This window comes from Penicillium psychrofluorescens (assembly GCF_964197705.1).
Source record: "Penicillium psychrofluorescens genome assembly, chromosome: 2".
NCBI lineage: Eukaryota > Fungi > Ascomycota > Eurotiomycetes > Eurotiales > Aspergillaceae > Penicillium > Penicillium psychrofluorescens.
In genome coordinates this window covers 1,654,341-1,672,027 of record NC_133440.1, presented here as the reverse complement: position 1 = coordinate 1,672,027, position 17,687 = coordinate 1,654,341, and the positions used below count along the sequence as shown (strand labels likewise).

General features: G+C 54.0%; 5 protein-coding genes across 5 annotated transcripts; 3 read left to right on the top strand and 2 right to left on the bottom strand.

Annotated features, from left to right (window-relative positions):
- Positions 1-888: 888 nt before the first annotated feature.
- PFLUO_LOCUS2845 (DNA-directed RNA polymerase II core subunit) lies at positions 889-1,587 on the top strand (the record flags this gene model as incomplete). The annotated part of the gene is made up of 4 exons (XM_073780027.1): positions 889-1,028; positions 1,120-1,178; positions 1,231-1,340; positions 1,393-1,587. 4 exons carry the CDS (start codon positions 889-891, stop codon positions 1,585-1,587), a joined length of 504 nt encoding a protein of 167 aa, XP_073636923.1.
- Positions 1,588-2,118: 531 nt separating this feature from the next.
- PFLUO_LOCUS2844 (actin organization and endocytosis protein) lies at positions 2,119-6,558 on the top strand (the record flags this gene model as incomplete). Its single annotated transcript, XM_073780026.1, has 3 exons — positions 2,119-4,835; positions 4,884-5,390; positions 5,448-6,558. The coding sequence occupies 3 exons, from the start codon at positions 2,119-2,121 to the stop codon at positions 6,556-6,558; spliced, it is 4,335 nt and encodes a 1,444-aa protein (XP_073636922.1).
- A 2,770-nt stretch (positions 6,559-9,328) lies between these two features.
- On the bottom strand, positions 9,329-10,208 carry PFLUO_LOCUS2843 (uncharacterized protein; the record flags this gene model as incomplete). The annotated part of the gene is made up of 2 exons (XM_073780025.1): positions 9,329-9,786; positions 9,839-10,208. 2 exons carry the CDS (start codon positions 10,206-10,208, stop codon positions 9,329-9,331), a joined length of 828 nt encoding a protein of 275 aa, XP_073636921.1.
- Positions 10,209-10,641: 433 nt separating this feature from the next.
- PFLUO_LOCUS2842 (uncharacterized protein) lies at positions 10,642-13,816 on the bottom strand (the record flags this gene model as incomplete). Its single annotated transcript, XM_073780024.1, has 2 exons — positions 10,642-13,509; positions 13,595-13,816. 2 exons carry the CDS (start codon positions 13,814-13,816, stop codon positions 10,642-10,644), a joined length of 3,090 nt encoding a protein of 1,029 aa, XP_073636920.1.
- Positions 13,817-14,359: 543 nt separating this feature from the next.
- Positions 14,360-17,081, top strand: PFLUO_LOCUS2841 (uncharacterized protein; the record flags this gene model as incomplete). Its single annotated transcript, XM_073780023.1, has 3 exons — positions 14,360-14,433; positions 14,485-15,061; positions 15,120-17,081. 3 exons carry the CDS (start codon positions 14,360-14,362, stop codon positions 17,079-17,081), a joined length of 2,613 nt encoding a protein of 870 aa, XP_073636919.1.
- Between the last annotated feature and the right edge of the window lie 606 nt (positions 17,082-17,687).

Genomic DNA, 17,687 nt, shown 5'->3' with positions numbered 1-17,687 from the left:
GACCAACCGAAGTAGGTCTAACAATATCACGTGACCATGAGTCAGTTATCAGTCATGTGACCACTGCTTATCACGATCTGCTTCCCGCGCATCGACACCTCTACTTTTCATCCCGCCCATCAATCCGGATCCTCTGCCGCCCCGGACCCGGCATTGCATTGAATATCATATACGAGACATATATTTTGCGGTTATATCAGCTTGACCCGGATTGCAGCCCCTCCGCGGTTCACAGCCACTTTTGGAAGCGCTGTGGTTGTTCCTTTCCTTGACCACCCCGAAGCATTGCCTCGGAGGCCATCTCTGCGGTCTCCAGTTCACGACACTGGCCGGGAATCAACGCTATACTGATTATATAATCCTTGTCTGTCGATATTCTGGTCAACGATAGCCCTCAACAGACTCCTGTTTCATCAACGCAGTTCCCGTGGTGATAATCGCTCGCTGTCATCATGAACGCGCCAGACCGGTAGGTTTTCTGCTTTCTTTTCTTGCCCTATGCCTCAATTTAGCATGAATTTGTTTTCTTGCCTTGTACCTCTCTCGTCTACTGCTTTCTGCTGCCCGTGGGGAAAGCGCCGAAACACTAGCTGTGTGATGCATGCAGTGCTCTGGCTTTGGAGGCATTTGGATTGGGGAACAATTGACTGGTGTCCTCCTGGCCCTTCAAATTGTGGTCTAGATGCCTAAATAAAGCTGCTCTATGGCTAGACACTGGGTATGGGAGACCAAGAATGGGCGATATAGTAGGACTCGTTCCTTCCTCGTTCTGATATCCTGCTTGCCTGCCTTCCACTTCTTCCGCACTCCTTCACCTCTCTCTTCCCAACTGCCTTCCTTCCATTTACCGAGCCAAACATCCCTGCCTACTTTCCTATCCTCCCAACCATGTCGGACCATCATCTCAGGGCCGCACCTCTCGTGACTACCACCCAGGCGATCGCAAATGAGCTGGCCGGTCGGCACACGTCCGAGCGCCGGGCTCCGCGCCACTGGCGGGTGCCGCTTGATGATGATCGTCCCGATGTGTCAGTCCTTATATATGCACTTGATACCGTTCTGCTTCATTCATTCGATAACCCAATTCTGCTGTAAGAAGTCGACTGACATCAACTCTAGGTATGAAGCTATCTTGCTCGCTCCGGGTGAGAACAAGATCGATGTCGAGATCGATACTCGTAAGTTTTGGTTCTTTTAATGGCAAAATTTCGGTGTTTTAACTCGACCCAGGAATGCCCAATGCCGCCATCTTCACCTTCCACAAAGAGGACCACACCCTCGCCAACCTGCTTCGCTCCCGTCTGATCAAGACCCCCCACGTCATTTTCGCTGCCTACAAGGTACGTCCCCGGGATATTTCCATGATATGAATGACTTCCTGACCCTGTTCAGGTCCCCCACCCGTTGACCCCCAACTTCCTCCTGCGCGTTCAGACTGATGGTGAAGTCACCCCGCGCGAGGTTGTCATCAACGCTTGCCACGCACTGATCAAGGACCTGGGCATTCTGTCGCGCGAGTTCACCAAGGAGTACGAGCTCCGCAAGGCGGCCAATGCTGCCAACCTGCAGCAACAGAACGCCGAGTAAATGGCCTGTCTCTTCTTTGTTCGGATGCGCCTTTGACCGTGGTTTTGCTTCTTGCTCACCGACCAAACAACAAAAAGCCTAGCGAGAGAGGTTCTTTCTTCAGTGAGAACACTTGGCAGACTCCATAGATTCTTCTTCGTCTGGTTGTTTCTTTCCTCCGGGCTTTTCTTGGGCTTGATTTTGTCTGTTGATATTCGACATCCGGATCTGTTCTCATGTGTTTACGTTATGTTTTGGGTGTTTAGGCATTTTCCGTCCCGGCGAGGACTTTGCACAGGATGGTCATGACCCATTAGTACGCATCTATCTAGCTCGATACCTCTCAATGAAGCAATATTACCATTATTCAATCCACTCCGGGAACTCAACTGTCAACCGCGCTGAGTAAGCACCCGGTCCGGGCTAGCCCGTCCCTGCTACCGGCGTCATGCTCCTCCTCCTGACACTCCCTCACTTCCTCCACTCGGCCTCTTCTCGTTCATCAATCCCTTCGTTCTTCTTTGCCTCATGCGTGCGTCGTTTTCATAAATTATGTATTCCTCGTCGAATTCCTTCCTCGGCGGTGGTGCTGGTGGCCGACCTGGCCAGGCACCATTCATGCCGCAGCAGCAGCAACAGTACACGCAATTCCCCCAGGGCCAGCAGCAACAATCGCCAATGCAGCAACCCCAGCCCACTGGCTTCGCTCCTCAACCCACCGGTTTCGCTGGCCAACCCTCGCCATTCGGCGGCTCGCAACTACAGCCCCAGGCTACCGGATTCCCCGCCGGACAGCTCCAGCCACAGTTCACCGGTTACCCTGGCGCTCCCCAGCAGCCACCACCGTCGCAGCAGCAGCAACAGCAGCCACCACAAGGCTTTCAGCAGCAGCAATATACGGGATATCCTCCCCAACCCCAGCAGCAACAACAGCAGCAGCCTCCGCAGTTCCAGGCCTCGCAGCCCACGGGGTTGCCCTCTCGCCCGGCTCCCAAGACATCCGCTGAGATCGCAAGTTCCTTCCAAGGTGCTGGCGCCACCGAGGTGCGGCCTCAGGTGCCCCCCAAGACTGGGTCGAGGATCCCCAGCATTCGCCTTTCGTTTATTACCGCCCAGGATCAGGCCAAGTTCGAGCAGCTCTTCAAGTCTGCGGTGGGCGACAGCAAGACAATGGATGGCGACAAAGCAAGGGACCTTCTGATGCGCTCGAAGCTCGCTGGTGCCGACCTGTCCAAGATCTGGGTCTTGTCGGATTCTACCAAATCTGGACAGCTGTTCTTCCCCGAGTTCGCCCTGGCGATGTACCTGTGCAATCTGCGCCTCACCGGTCGCGAGCTCCCCCCCGCCCTGCCGGAAACAATCAAGAATGAGGTGTCCAGTATGGTTGATATCATCTCGTTTGACGTTCCCGATGAACAACCAGGTCCTGCGCCACGGACGAACGCCCCCAACTTTGATGCACCTCTTATGGAGAACAAATCTACGCCACCGGTTGTCCAGCAACCCCAGCCCCAGCAGCCCAACAACTCACAGCTTCTGTCACAATTGACGGCGCAGCCCACCGGGTTCTTCCCTCAGCAGACTGGCATGCAGCAGCCTCAGCAAACTGGTTTTCCTGGCCAGAACACTCAATCCCAGTTTATGCAGCCCCAGCAAACCGGCTTTATGACCAACCCGCAGGCCACGGGATACAGCGGTCCTCGGCCCCCGATGCCGCCCATGCCAACCGGCTTTGGCTCCAATCTCAGCCCGGCGCAGACTGGAGGCATGCAAGGACTCACTGCTCAACCCACTGGTATACCCGGTCAGTGGGGCTTTATCAACACCCCTGCACAGGGATTGCCGAATATTGAGGCCATGAAGCAGCAACTGATGCCCCAACCTGGTCGTGAAGGTGGCTTTACCACTACTGGACTTTCTGGAAACGCCACAGTTGCCTGGGCCATTACAAAGGAAGAGAAGAAAATTTATGACGACCTCTTCCGTGCGTGGGATGGTTTGCGCAAGGGCTTTGTTAGCGGCGAGACTGCTATTGAGATCATGGGCCAGAGTGGGTTGAATCGGAAGGACCTAGAGCGAATTTGGACTCTGGCAGATCCTCACAACCGGGGTCGACTTAACATGGATGAGTTCGCTGTTGGCATGCATCTGATCTACCGAGCGCTGAACGGGTATCCGGTTCCCAGTCGTTTACCTGCAGAGCTTATCCCGCCGTCGACCAGGCACTTGAACGACTCCATTGGCACTGTCAAGTCACTGCTTTCTCAGGATGCTGAATCTCGGAAAGCCAGCGGAGCGTTCCTGCAGCCGCAGAAGACCGGTGTCAGCTATCTCAAGGACCATTCGTTCCGCGGCGGAGGTTCACCCGGATCTAGCCGCAAGGATGCGACCATGTTCAAGAATAACGATTCAGCTAGTGGCTATCGGTCCAGCGCGCGTCGTCGTGTTGGTGGTGATCCTCGCTCCCCCTCGCCTACCGCTTCCTCACAGGCTTCAGATGAAGACCTGTCTCCGGACCAGTTGCGCAAGAAGATTCGTGAGACCAAGGTCATGCTCGACGCTGTGGATTTCCAAGACGAGAACCGGGCAGAAGATGATGAGGCTCTGGATCGCCGAGATCGCCGCGAGGCTGAGAGCCTGATGGACCGGATTCGCCGCGTGCAAGATGACATCGACACCCACCCCAATGCCTCATTCCGCCAATTGGATAGCGGGGCTGAGCGTCGGTCCCTTCGACGTCAATTGCAGTCCTTTGAGGACCAGGTTCCGCAGGTTGCCTCTGATGTCCGTCGCCTTGAACGGGAGATTGCGGATGCGAAACTTGAGCTCTTCCGCCTGCAGGACGCCAAGGCTAACCCCAGCAGCGCCGCTAACATCGTGGGCACTGGTCCCGGTGGCGCGGTTACCGAAGCCGATCGGATTAAGGCTCGTGCCCGTGCGCGCATGCAGGCACGGGCTGCCGAGCTTTCTGGGCGCCCAGCTCCCGCTGCGGAAGATGATGACGGTCAGGCCGCTCGCCGCCTGGAGAGCGAAAGTTCGAAGGTGGGGTCTGAACGCGAGCGCAATGATACCATGACGCGTGATGTTGAAGAAAGCGTTCGGGACTTTGCTCGCAGTTTGGAGGAGAGTCTCCGTGACGAAGGGCAGAACTCAACCCGTGAGCATGAGAAGCGTCGCTGGGAGGATGCTCTGGGTGTCGAAGATACCATTCGCGACTTTATCTACGATCTGAGCCGAAACAGCCGGACAGCCAATGTTCGCAAGGAAGAGTAAGTTATCCTAGATGGCTATCAAAGCTAAAGCTGACGGTTTACAAGGCGAGAGAGGCCTGCGCAGGAACAGCGTCGTTATGAATCCCCGGCTGCCGAAACCCCGGCTTCCCGCCCTTCTGTGTCGCCGTCTGCTAGCTCCCCTGCTCCTGGTAACACACACGAAGACCGCGTGGCAGCTGCCCGGCAGCGCGCACAACAGCGTATTGCCGAGCGCATGGCTGCTGCTGGTCTGAAGCCCACTGACGCGAATGAAACCCTTCTTCAACGCCAGGAACGGGAGAAGAAGGAGCGTGAGGAGCGGCTGAAGCGTGCCGAGGAAGATGATGCCAAGCGGGAACAGGAGAGACAGCGCCGCCTAGCTGAAGAGAAGGGTGGCCCCAGTGCTGCTGCTTCGAAGACAGTGGGCAAGAAACCTCCGCCAGCCCCTCCCACGCGAAGAGGCCGTACCGACAGTGCTGGTCAGGCTGATGCAAAGAAGGCGGATGATGTCGCGCGTGAGCAGGCAATCAGGGATGAGCAAGAGGTGCAAGAGGCGGAGACCAAGCATCTTGAGTAAGCATCCCTTAGACATGTGGAGATATCAGAGATCTTTTGCTAACTTGATAACAGAGATGAGGCAAAGCAACGCGAAGCTGAATTCAATAAAGAGAAGGAGGCTCAAGCAGCTCGACTGCGTGCTCTGGAGGAGCAGGTCAAGCAGGGCAAGGTCAAGAAGCAAGAGGAGAAACGCCGCAGGGAAGAAGCGGCTCGTCAGGCCAAAGAGCAAGAAGACAAACTTGCGGCCCAACGCGCTGAGCTCGAGATGGCCAAGGAACGCGAGCGCGAGCTGCAGCGTCAACTGGAAGGATTGGACGAAGAAGAGAGCTCGTCAGACGAAGAGGGAACTGGCTATGTTACCCCAGAGGACGGCACTCCCACGCAGAGCCAGGTCCTGCCTCCGGCTCCGCCGCCGGTGCCTACTGTGTCGGTCCCCGAACCGGAGCCCGAATCCCCAGCTATCTCTGCCGTCTCCGCGGACACTGAGTCCAAGAACCCTTACTTCAGCAGGATGGCGGGTCAACCGGCCGAGGCCACACCGGCGACATCACCTCCGGCGTCCACGAACCCATTCCACCGGCTCCAGCAGCAGGAGGCTGTTAAGCCAACGTTCACGGGCGCTGGACCGTTGGAGCGCAAGTCCCGCGCGCGTCCCGAAGACGACGACGACTGGTCTCAAGCCGGCTCTGATTTCGACGACTCCTCCGACGAAGAGGAGGACCGTCCTGGCGGCGGTAGCGCCAAGCAGCTGGCCAGCATTCTGTTCGGCACGATGGCCCCGCCGCGCCCTCTGAGCGCCATGGACGAGGAGAACAAGTCCGCCACTCCGGTGCAAGACAGCCCTGTTGCTCCTCCGCCACCTGTGCCTTCTGCTCCCGCGGAGACAGAGACTAACGGCTTCTCTTCTCCCCCACCAACCGGTGCGCCTCCGCCGCCGCCACCCCCTCCCCCAGGTGCCGCTGCTCCTCCCCCTCCGCCTCCGCCTCCAGCTGGCGGAGCCCCGACTGCACCGCCGCCGCCTCCTCCGGGCGCTGCACCCCCACCACCTGCGCCGCCAGCCATGGGCGGCGGTGGGGGTGACAATCGCTCTGCGCTCCTTGCGTCTATCCAGGCGGGCAGGGGCCTCAAAAAGGTCCAGACAAACGATCGGAGTCAGAGCAACTCCGCTGGGCGCGTTCTGTAAAGATGAGGATGCCGGTGAGGACATGACAGGGGATGAGTATGTACATTGCACTGGGTGTGATTTCCAAGGAAAGCATTTCCCTGGGTTTGCTCCAGTTTGTTTTGGTTGAGTCAGTTGCTTTTGAAAGTCTCGTTGCGTTGTTTCGGCTCGCTGTGTCTGATAGTAAAATTTCTACATCAACGGGGTAGCTGTAGTCAATGGACACTGGAAATCTACATAGGGCGTCGGATATTCTCCACCCACAGATTCAGAATTCTCGCTCCTGACAAGCACCCCTGCTTAGCCATAACGCGTCTCGGCGGTAATCTGTCTAGAAACAGGAAAAGAGATACGAAGCATAGTAATATGACCGATCCAGAGATAAATGCTGATGATCGGAGACGATAAAAAGAGAAGAAGCTACCGGACTATCGCCGCCCATAGCGGTACAAAACTAGTTCGCCCACCTGCATCGTCGACTTTTCAATATCCTGTCTCTTCAGAGCAACGTCTAAACCATGTTTCCCATATGCTGCGAAAATCTCATTCCTGGCAGTTGCATCAGCACTTAGAGGATCTCCTCTCAGACTGCTGAGCGACCGCCCAGTGCACTGTAGCACTGATTTTGTATAGAGGACTAAACCCAGCTTGCTTAGATTCCGACAGAACTCATCGTTGATCTCCTGGTGACTGCTGTGAACCACGATCGGTTCTTCAGTCGACCAATACACCTGGGCGCGTGCCCAGCGAGTTAAGAGCAAGACTTCGAAGAGCCTTTCCATTCGAAGTCCATGGTGCCCGGAAGACTCTTGAATCTTCCGATCTTCCTATATTCTATGTATTAGCCACTTGAGACTTTGTGTTCAGACTCTAGTTTGAATTAGAAACTGACCATGACAATGGAACTTTCAGCCCTATCGCCGCCCCTAGAGCTAGAAACTTGGAAAAGTCCAATATCTAAGAGTGGAGGCTGTTGGACTAGCATCTTACGCCAGCTTGCATCCTTTCGTATGAATCGAGCCATAGTCAAGGCATCTTGAGTCATAGGTAAGTCACAAACATCGAGGCAGCCGCTATACGGTCTGTCCTCGGTAGGAAAGATAGAAGGAAAAGCCTCAATTAATAGCGGGTTGAGTCTCTTTTCTCCTATTACCCACTCGGAGTCATTGACTGGAGTGAAGAAAAGTCCCTTTTGAATCAACGGCGACTTGCTGATCACGTCGAACCAGCTGCGGCAAACTCGCTGAGCAGACGTGAGAAGCGTGCTTATATCCACCTGGATCAGGATCATCTCCAAGATTTCTGGAGTAGCAAGGCCTTTTTGGGCTGCCATTCTATGATTTAGATGTTCTTCCACACAAGTTGCCATTTTTGCTGGTTAGGAGCTTGATTGATGTTAGATGATGGAAGTCGATGGTGATAGGGGGCCGGCGAAGAAACGGGTGTCTGAACTTCTACTATTACTTAATAGACAGTACCTGCTGCCACGCAGTCATTCTAAAAATAAAAGGCAAGTAGGGCTTAAGAAGCTATTATTAACGTGTCGAAATATGGATTAGGGTGGTTTTCTACGTGCTGGACCCGGCGACGCCGACACTCTTTGCAGGCGGCCAATGCTCGTCAGGTGAGATTTGTCTCTGGACCCGAGGAGACGGGCTCAGCGTCCGCCGAATCCGTATTGAAAACGGATTGCTACTAGTCGAGGGGACGCTCCCAACAGCATTCTCAGGCAGGTTGGTAATTAATCAATAAATCATGTCAATTGGTTCCCTCAGTAATAGTTCGTACGGGTTTCCTCATACCCGACAACATTGCAGGGGCTGATGTATTCTACGCAGTTCGTATGATTCCCGTAATGACAGTGATCTATAAAAAAGTACATCGGGAGAATATAGCGGGACTTTGCCTAGCCCAAATGAGATTCGCGCGGTTTGAGTGGCGCTCCGGTAGAGAAAGCGCGAGTGTTTCCGACGGGGATCCGATTTCGAGTTTAACAGTAACAGAATCTCTGCCAGGGCGTTCATGATCGCCTCTATCGTCGGGTGACCCCCGAAAATTGTGTCCTCCTCAGGTTGGAGCTCAGTCAATTTTTCTATAAAATGAGACCCCGGCCACTTTCTCTGGTGACGCGCGTCAAAAGCCACATCGTCCAAGATTGCATCCCGTGCGTTCTCGGTCCACACCATTATGCAGTATTCAAAGAAGAACATGGATTCTCAGTATGGGCCCTGGAACTTATATTTATCAAAATGGACCTATAGGAATGGTGTCTCCAATCTCGTAGCATAGGGCTCTCTCTATTTCACTTCCTCGGAAGTTGTAGGAAGAGACGACATCTTGATCTTGGCCCTCTTCTTCTTCGACTTTTTTGATTCCCGACATCCCCACGCAGATGACTATGAGTATGACATTGGTTCCGCATGGACAGGATCAGCTGTACATATGGACGAGGTGCATTCCTTTTCTCATCCTTGTTTTACTTTCCTTCTTGTCCATGTACTCAGCGTGGGTACGTGCTTGCTCCATGTATATCATAATCAGTGTCGTTGATGATAGCTACCCTTACACCAGAGTTAACGATACATATGCAAATAATTCAGCCTCGAACTTTACAGAAATGACCGACAAGGGATCCCAAGACACACACAGACTGAGATTATTTTCCCCATGCCTACTAGTGACCCGTCTCAGCCACTTGACATTCGACGTTACGACGTGTACCCTGTCCAGTCTCCCGCAATCGAAGCCAGAATGCAACAAAGCCAGAATGATATAGAGACAAACCTAGCGGCTAGGCAGGCTCGTACCCCTCCTTCGCAAGACTGATCCGAGAGTGATAGCGTAAGCGGCTAATCACCAGAGGAAAATTCTCGTTTGGATTGCGAGGAGACTGGACGGGGTAGAGGTCGCAACGTCGAATGTCAAGTGGCTGAGGCGGGTCGCCAGCAGGCATGGGGAAAATAATCTCAGTCTGTGTGCATCTTGGGGTCCCTTGTCGGTCATTCCTGTGAAGTTCGAGGACTCCACTGACTGAATTATTTGCATGCTTCGTCCACTTCACAAGAATGCCGATTTTGATCGCCCCGTTACTACCAATGAGCAACCGATTCATGTCATCAAGTTGGTCATTATACGACTCGCTCCATCCAACCTCTGCGACAAGATTTGGAAAGGGCTGCGATGGGGTGTGGAGAAGAGCATCTGGCTCCTTTCGGAAACTGCGATATAGACCATTTGTGAATGACAGTGCTTTAGACTTATTATTAGTAAGGGTACGATCAAAGTCGTCAGTTGAACTCACTTGTGTCTGGTTGTGGAAGGATAAGGCCTATCTCTGCTGCATTCAGGAAGCCTGTCCCGCTGGCTCTGGAAATTGAGGTTGAAATCCATTCGAAAATGCAGTTGTGGATGTAAGTTGGCATGATTTTGAGTCGTAAACAACGGCTCTCTGGGTTATAGGTTTTTCGAATAGTAGGGAGATCCTCCTCGACTTCCCAGAGGAAATCTTCCCACCCTGGCGGCACGTTGGTAATCACGAGCTCATGAAAGCCCTTGGCCTCGCGAAGATTATTATGAATAGCCTCCTCAAACTGTGGCTGTATTTCGAACCGATCTGCGGAGACCACAGTCCTCGATGAGACGTTCGAGGGAATTAAGGAAAGAGTAGACATGGCGATGGCAAGGGGACAGAAGTGAGATAAGGAAAGAAGAGAAGAGGAGGGAGTGCGCTGTTGAAGAACTTGTGTAGGGAAGGAGCGTGTTACAACTGAGCGGCTCATATAGATAGCGGATTCGGACGGACAGTTGATCCGGGTCACTCATTCTGAATCCACATAATGTTGTTACTCGTTTCGTCTTACAGGAGCGGAAGGTCTGAAGCTTCTATTACGAAAATAATACTGACATATATATCCGCATGACTAGCTATCGAATTTATGAATCAAAGACCGCCTTCTCCATTTATATATTTCTGATGACGTCCGCTTCATATGTAAGGTATGTAAATAAATGGACACGGGGATGTGCATTATCCCGAATGCAAAATAAGTGCAAATGCAAAATGCAAAATGCAAAAAATGGCCCAAGGCAAATACAATATACTAACTATGTGACGACCTCGGCAATCACATTGCCAAAGGTGCTCACACACCAAACCACAATCAGTCCCCATCCAATCTTGCGGTCCATGCGCCAGTTGTTCATAGGTACGACGATGAGAAGTCCCACCAGGACGACAAGGAGCGTCGCACCACTGATAACCAAGACTTTCGATATGGCAATCTCGTACGTCACTTTGGCAGGAGAGATATGCCCCATCGCGCTAGATTTTTGATGCTTCTTTCCTCCGTTCAGGGTCATATAGAGACCGCCCAGGCCGATGCCGAGCAGGATGTTTAGCATTGGGCCTCCAAAACAGGCGCTCAAGGCCATGACCGGGTATCCGAGACGGGCAACGGTGATGTCAGCGACGAGGTCGCCCAGTGAATTACCGACGGCAAAGATAGTCAGGCCTAAAAGCGAATCGGAGATGTTGAGGATGACCCCCAGGGTCTTGAGGAGAGCAACGACCTCCGTAGCAATTGTGGCGATCCAGGATATGGCGACCAGAAAGCCGAGGAGCGAGAGGAAGGGCCGCCATGCCGTCGGGAGTTTACGAGGCGGAAGGACCTGAGGCTCGCTGATGTGGCGGTGATGCCAGGGCCGGCGGGTGCCGATGATGAGCACTGTGAGACACACGAAGGAGAAAAGGAGGGCGATGAGTGAAGGGAGGAGGAGATTGTGCGGGTTGCGTGTCTCGTCCGCGGTGGTCCAGCCGATCAGTACGACGAAGAAGGGACCCGTAAAAAGTTGGATAATGACGAGCCAGCGATTATAATCCTTAGCTGGTACCCCAACCGGAGGTTCACACGCTGGCGGCGCAGCTGGAAGCTCCGAGTCCCAGCGTGGACGGGGACGGGACTCCTGCTGCGAAGACTTGCGATGAGGGTGTGAAGGCGGTAGCCCGGACGCAGAGTCACGGTCCAGAGAGTGGATGATAGGACTGTCGGCAGGCAGTCTCACCCTTGGGGCTGGGTTGTCTCCATCGGAGACCTGCTCAATGACAACAGATGGAATTGGATCCGGCTCGGCAGATTCAGGGGCCTCGGGCTCAACTACCGGGACGGTGAGGGTGAGGAGAAGCACGCTTGGTGCTGCTACCAAGCCCAGCATCCACTCCCATATGTTCTTGGACTTCCAACCAGCCAGAGTGGGGAAAAGTGTGCAGCCAAGCTGCTGGGGAGACGGGAGGACTGAGTCGGGCCAGAGCTTGCTCAAAGATTTGCGGATGTAACCATGCTCATGAACAGAGCCATCAAGGCTGTCGTGAAATTGTAGCCGCTCAGCTGGGCTGACCGCTGGGTTTGGTAGGCGGATGCTGGGTGCGCGTGCGGAAGGAGAAGAGGGTATGTCGGTGTAAGTAGGAAATGGGGTAGAGGGGCTATCCGAGAACGTCTCACGGTTGCCACTGCCTCGGGGAGATACTGGCAGCGGGGAGTGGCCATGGCCCGTTGAGTTGTCATAGTTTGGTGAATGGAAACTATTCAAAGTATTTGGAGGAGCGAGCAATTCGGGCGTTTGGGAAGCCAAGGGGCTAGGGCCCGGTGATGGTTCAAAGGACGATGGAGAAGCCGTCAACAACACATCCGTATCAATCCGAGGGGGCTGCGGTGGTCGCGGGATTTCTTGATCCCGAGTGTGTTCGTTGGATGGTCTCCTCACAGTAAGGCGAGGCGTGTGTTCCGATCGACGATCTAGCAAACTGGTATCCAGTTTAAGCTCGTCCGCAGCGTTGGCGGATACAGCCCGAGCTCGAGAAGAACCGGCAGCACTGAGAGGCGACAAACGGTCCGGGGCAGACGGTCTGCTGGCGCGAGGATGCGATGCAATAGACCGGGTATCAAAAGGTTGAGATGATGTTTCGTCGTCATCGGAGTAGCTGCTAATACTGACAGCCGGATTGTGATAGATATTCTTCGACTTCTTGAGCGATTGAAGCACTGACTGAAACTCCAATGCACCGACCAAACTCGGTCGGATGGGGTTCACAGTGTTCCGGCGCGAAGGTCCGGACGGTCGGTAGACATGCATGTTGTCCCGGATCTCTGCTAAGAATCGGTTGCGAGTTTCGTCATCTTCGTCATCTTCTTCCTTCCAATTGGGAATGCCTTCTGCATATTCAAGAAGGTCGAAGTCCTCGGTTGACGCTCCATGAAGGAGACTCCGTGATTCTGTCGCCACGCCGGGGTCATCGTCCTCTATGGCCTCCTCAATCTCTAGTTCTTGATTTGCCGGGATGTGAAAATGTGTTCGTGCGGCAACGTCCCTTTCATATCTCCGTCGTTTCCGAACCAGGTACCAGTGCCAGGTCACGACCATCACGACGTAGAAAGCGTACAGACCTACCATGGCCGCTGATTCCCACACATGAAGCTTCCCATCGGCGAGTAGTATCATGGTGAAACTGACAGCGATGACAAAAAACCCGACATCTCGAACAAAACTCCTCCGTGCGACCTTGAAGGGACGAATCAAAGCCATGGAGCCAGCCACGACAGACGAGATAAAACTGGCGGCGCCAATCAATTCACCAATTGCCAGGCTCCCGCTGTTCGACCGCATGGCGGCGAACGTGGAGAAGACGTCGGGACTGCCATTTCCAAAGGCCAGGAACGTAACTCCCGTCAAACTCTCGCTCATGCCCAGAATGCTGGCCAGCGTGCTCAGGTCGATACATAGAAAGTCGCTGGCCGCAATCCCAATGGTAGTGAACAGAATGGACAACCAGAGAATCAGGATTATAAACGCTAGCGGTTTCGTATCGGCCAAGGAACAGTAGTATAGCTGGAGATAGGAAAACAAGCCGTCCTCATGATCCGGGCAGTTGGAACGGACAAAAGCACATTGGTCCTTGACGGTTCGAACCAGACGACACTACATTGAAGTAACACGGAAGTTAGCCGGGGTGGGCCTATGTGATACTCGTAATCTGCTCAGAGACAAAGGGGGGTTATGGTACCTCTGATTCCTCCTCCCGCTTGAACAGGGATCCGGCCACTGGTGTCCGCCGCTGTGCGGAGTAAGCGATCTGAACCGAGGGATGTCCACGTTCACTCAACAGCCAGCTGACCGTCGCTAGGACGGTAAAGACGAGCAGAGTCGCACAGAACGGCCGTACAGAGTATCGAGGGCCCCTGCGGGCGGCAGGCCGCAGGAAAGACGGTAGGTAATTCATGGCCATCGTGGCGGCGGCATCGTGGACGAGGGGAAACGATTGCTAGGAGGACCACGGTCACACTGTTGGAGCACGAGGCTAAAACGCTAATAATATATATCGCGGAAGGGTTCAGACAGTATCCATGAAAGTGACCATGAAAAGCTTGGATGCGGTGAGCGCGGTGATGTCAGCCTAGACGGAGATGTGGCTCGTGGGCGGGGTGGGTCAGTGCACGCGCGATGTTATCTTGCCGGCGACACGACATGGACGCAGATCTCAAAACCGGTCTTTATCCCAGTTTTGAGTCCCGAGCTTAGATAGGTAGTGTGGCGGTGTGTGTTGCCTGGCATAGCCACGATGGCCAGTCTAGCCCTCTGCCGAAACGCGGGCCACGTGACTGCGCTCCGGGTCGCTCCGGGTCGCCGTATGTTTTGTTGACGTCTTTTGTTTTGGCACGCCCCTCGCCCTGACTACGCCTGCCACGACAAAGACCATCATCGTGGGACTCGCACCTGCCACAACTCCAACATCCCTCCCCCTCATCCCCTACTGGGGGCAACCGCAACCATGCCGCGTGTCGCCAATAAAGTCCACCGCCGCTCCGGTGGTAGGGAGGACGCCCATCGCAACACGCCCGTCAAGTACGTCTGACGCCCATCATCCAGCAACAACCCCAACTGACTCTGATCTAGGATCCCGCTCAATGATGATATGGGAGAGAAAGCCGCTCGCAAGGAGGCCCGACAGGCACTCCACGACCGTCAAATGAACCAGATCAAAGCCGCAGTCAAGACGCCTATGCCGGCCCGTCGATACACCTCTTACAACCGCGAAGGAAGCGATAGCCCCTCCACCACCCCGCGAGGCTCTGGACATCGTAAGCGCGATAGCGATGCGGGCGGTAGGGCCTCGACCCCGGCGAAGCGCGTGCCTATCCTGGCCAATTTCGAGGAGTGGATGAAGATGGCGACCGACAACAAGATCAACGCGAACAACTCCTGGAACTTCGCCCTCATCGATTACTTTCATGACATGTCGCTGCTCAAGGAGGGCGACGGCGTGAATTTCCAGAAGGCCAGTTGCACGCTTGATGGATGTGTCAAGATCTACACCAGCCGAGTCGACAGTGTGGCAACCGAGACCGGAAAGCTCCTGAGTGGGTTGGCTGACAGTCGCGATAAGAGAGGGCGCGAAGCCGATGGAGAGGGGGAAGATGGCGAAGATGATGAAGAAGGCGAGGATGGAGCGCCTCGCAAGTCGCGCAAGAAGGTATAGTATATGTGTCAGGCTGGCTATTACAACTTTACTAACCCCAACGCTTTCTTAGACACGATCCCATGAGGCCACACTTGCCCCGTCATTTGCAACATTGCAACTCAAGAAGTTTGAGCTGGAGTTCGCGGTGGACCCGCTCTTCAAGAAGGCGTCTGCGGATTTTGACGAAGGAGGTGCCAAGGGTTTGCTTTTGAACCACCTGGCGATCGATGGGCAAGGGAAGATCGTTTTTGACAGCAGCGATGATGCCGTGGATGACAGTGCCAAGACGGCCGACGGTGAACCACAGGACTCTGCAGAGTCCGAGACGCCAGCTCCTCAGACCACAACCGATACCTTTGAAGATGATACGGAAATCGACCTTGGCTCCTTGGCGAGCCAGTTCTTCCCCGATCTGGATCGTCTGGGGGAACAAGACATCTGCCCGTCGCTCAAGAACTTCGACCTTGGTGATCCCAGTGGATCATTGGATATTGCTCTCCTCAAAGCACCTGAGGAGTGGAGGCAGGATAAGAACGGCGAAGAAGAACATGGCGGCGAAGACCCGTCCGGTATCATGCTTGATGATGACAACGCCGTTGGTTTTGACGACGACGATGCCACTTTGGGTGGTTTTGACCTCAGTGGTGACACCGGCTTCGGCGACGGCGGTGAGGCCTGGGCTCGCGAAGCCGCATTGGAACCAATGCTCAAAGTTCACCGACTTGATCATGATGGCGAAAACGATGACGAGGACGGCGAGCTTGACAACGAAGATGCATACGCCATCTCCCTATCGCATCAACCGGATAGCCGGGAGCACGAGAACATCCTGAGTTATTTCGATAATGCACTTCAAAAGAACTGGGCAGGCCCAGAACACTGGAAGATTCGACGAATCAAAGAACACGCAGCGGCGACAGACAAGAGTGCGGCACCCAAGCCAAAGAAGGAGAAGGAGCCTTTCGAGATCAACTTCGAGGCGCCTCTGGATCCCGCTCTGGCCGAGTTGATCTATACCCCCGCCAGCTCCAACTCCGCCGTCTCATTACCAAAGACCCAGTGGAAGACCAAAGGCCGTAATCTTCTTCCCGATGACAAACATTTCAACTCCCGCCAGCTCCTCCGCCTCTTCCTGAAGCCCAAGGCGCGGATGGGCTCAAGGAAACTCATCGGCAAGCGGACGACCAATCGGCGACAAGACCAGACATCCGGCAGCGGCGAGATGGACGAGGCATTCTGGGCAAACCACAAACAAGAAAACGACGCCGCTGGCGAAGATGGCGCCCCTGGTGCCTACGATGCCAACTTCTTTGCTGACGATGACGGTCTCGCGTTCCCGAACGGCATGGATCTCGACGATGACGATGATAACATGCCGTTTGCAGATGCCCGTGAGATGCTTTCTCCTCCGACTGATGGACGTCCAACCACGTCAGCTGGTGAAAGCACCAACACTTCTGGACTTACCGCGCTGCTGAACATGGTGGGTGCCACGCCCGGCCGGCCTGGAGCCGGTGCGGGTGGATATGGCTCCCAACTCGTGACCCAGGGTGGTCGACGTGCACGTCCAGACTACGTGAACTACGCGCGTGTGGCCAAGAAGGTAGACGTGCGACGACTCAAGACCGAGATGTGGAGGGGTATGGGCGAGCAGTTGATCGCAGCAACAGACTTCAGCTCTGCTTCCCAACCGGGTTCCGTGTCCAACGAAGTGCCCCCTGAAGCGGAAAGCAGCGAGGCAGAAGTTCCGCCCACTCCTCAACCTGAGAGCCCAGAAAAGCCCGTCGATGTCAAGGACGACAGCCGGTTACGCTTCACCCATATTATGAACTCGCTCAAGAAGGTCTATCCCACCGAGACCCTGCGGGACATCAGTACCTCGTTCGGGTTCATCTGCCTTCTCCACCTCGCCAACGAACAGGGACTAGTTTTACAAAACGAGCTCTCCAAGGTCGGCATGGATGTTGGCAGTCTTGAAGAAATCTTTGTTTCGAAAGACATCCACGCTGTCTTGGAAGAGGGTGGCATGTAAGATTTTGTTTCATTCTGTACAGTTCAGTTCGGGTCGATCCCGCCGGGCTATTCTTCCTTACACAATCAACACATATTAGATATGAATGATGGGGTCGGGGAGGAATGATGGGCTCATTCCTCGCGGAGTTGGTGGCTCTTATTTTTCTTCTTATGTGCAAAGTGGCGCTGTCGTTTCTTTCCTAATCTATCCTGTTTCGGTTAAATGCAAGAATTCGCTTCGGACAATATTTCTGGCGTAGTTGCTACTGGCTATCTATTAGAATTAAATCTTTATACGATCAGCTCAATATGAGATGGACCGCGATGGCATGGAAGCATCGAATGAAGTAACTTATAAATAACAATGTGCTTGGAACCACACACAAAAATAGGTCCCCAATAGGAAATAGGTATCTGTAGACTATCCATAATGTAATCACCCAAACTCCCTGCGCACCCAACATACAATAAATTAAAGGGAGCGAGAAAAAAACAAAGGCTGCAAGTGGAGAGGATGTGTAAGTTTTCTCGAAAGTGGTTTGTAGGAAAACCAACGTCCTTGGCCCTCCGTTTCTTTTTCTGATTTTTGTTCTTTTTTTTTGCAAGGTTTTCAAGGTTTTCTTTT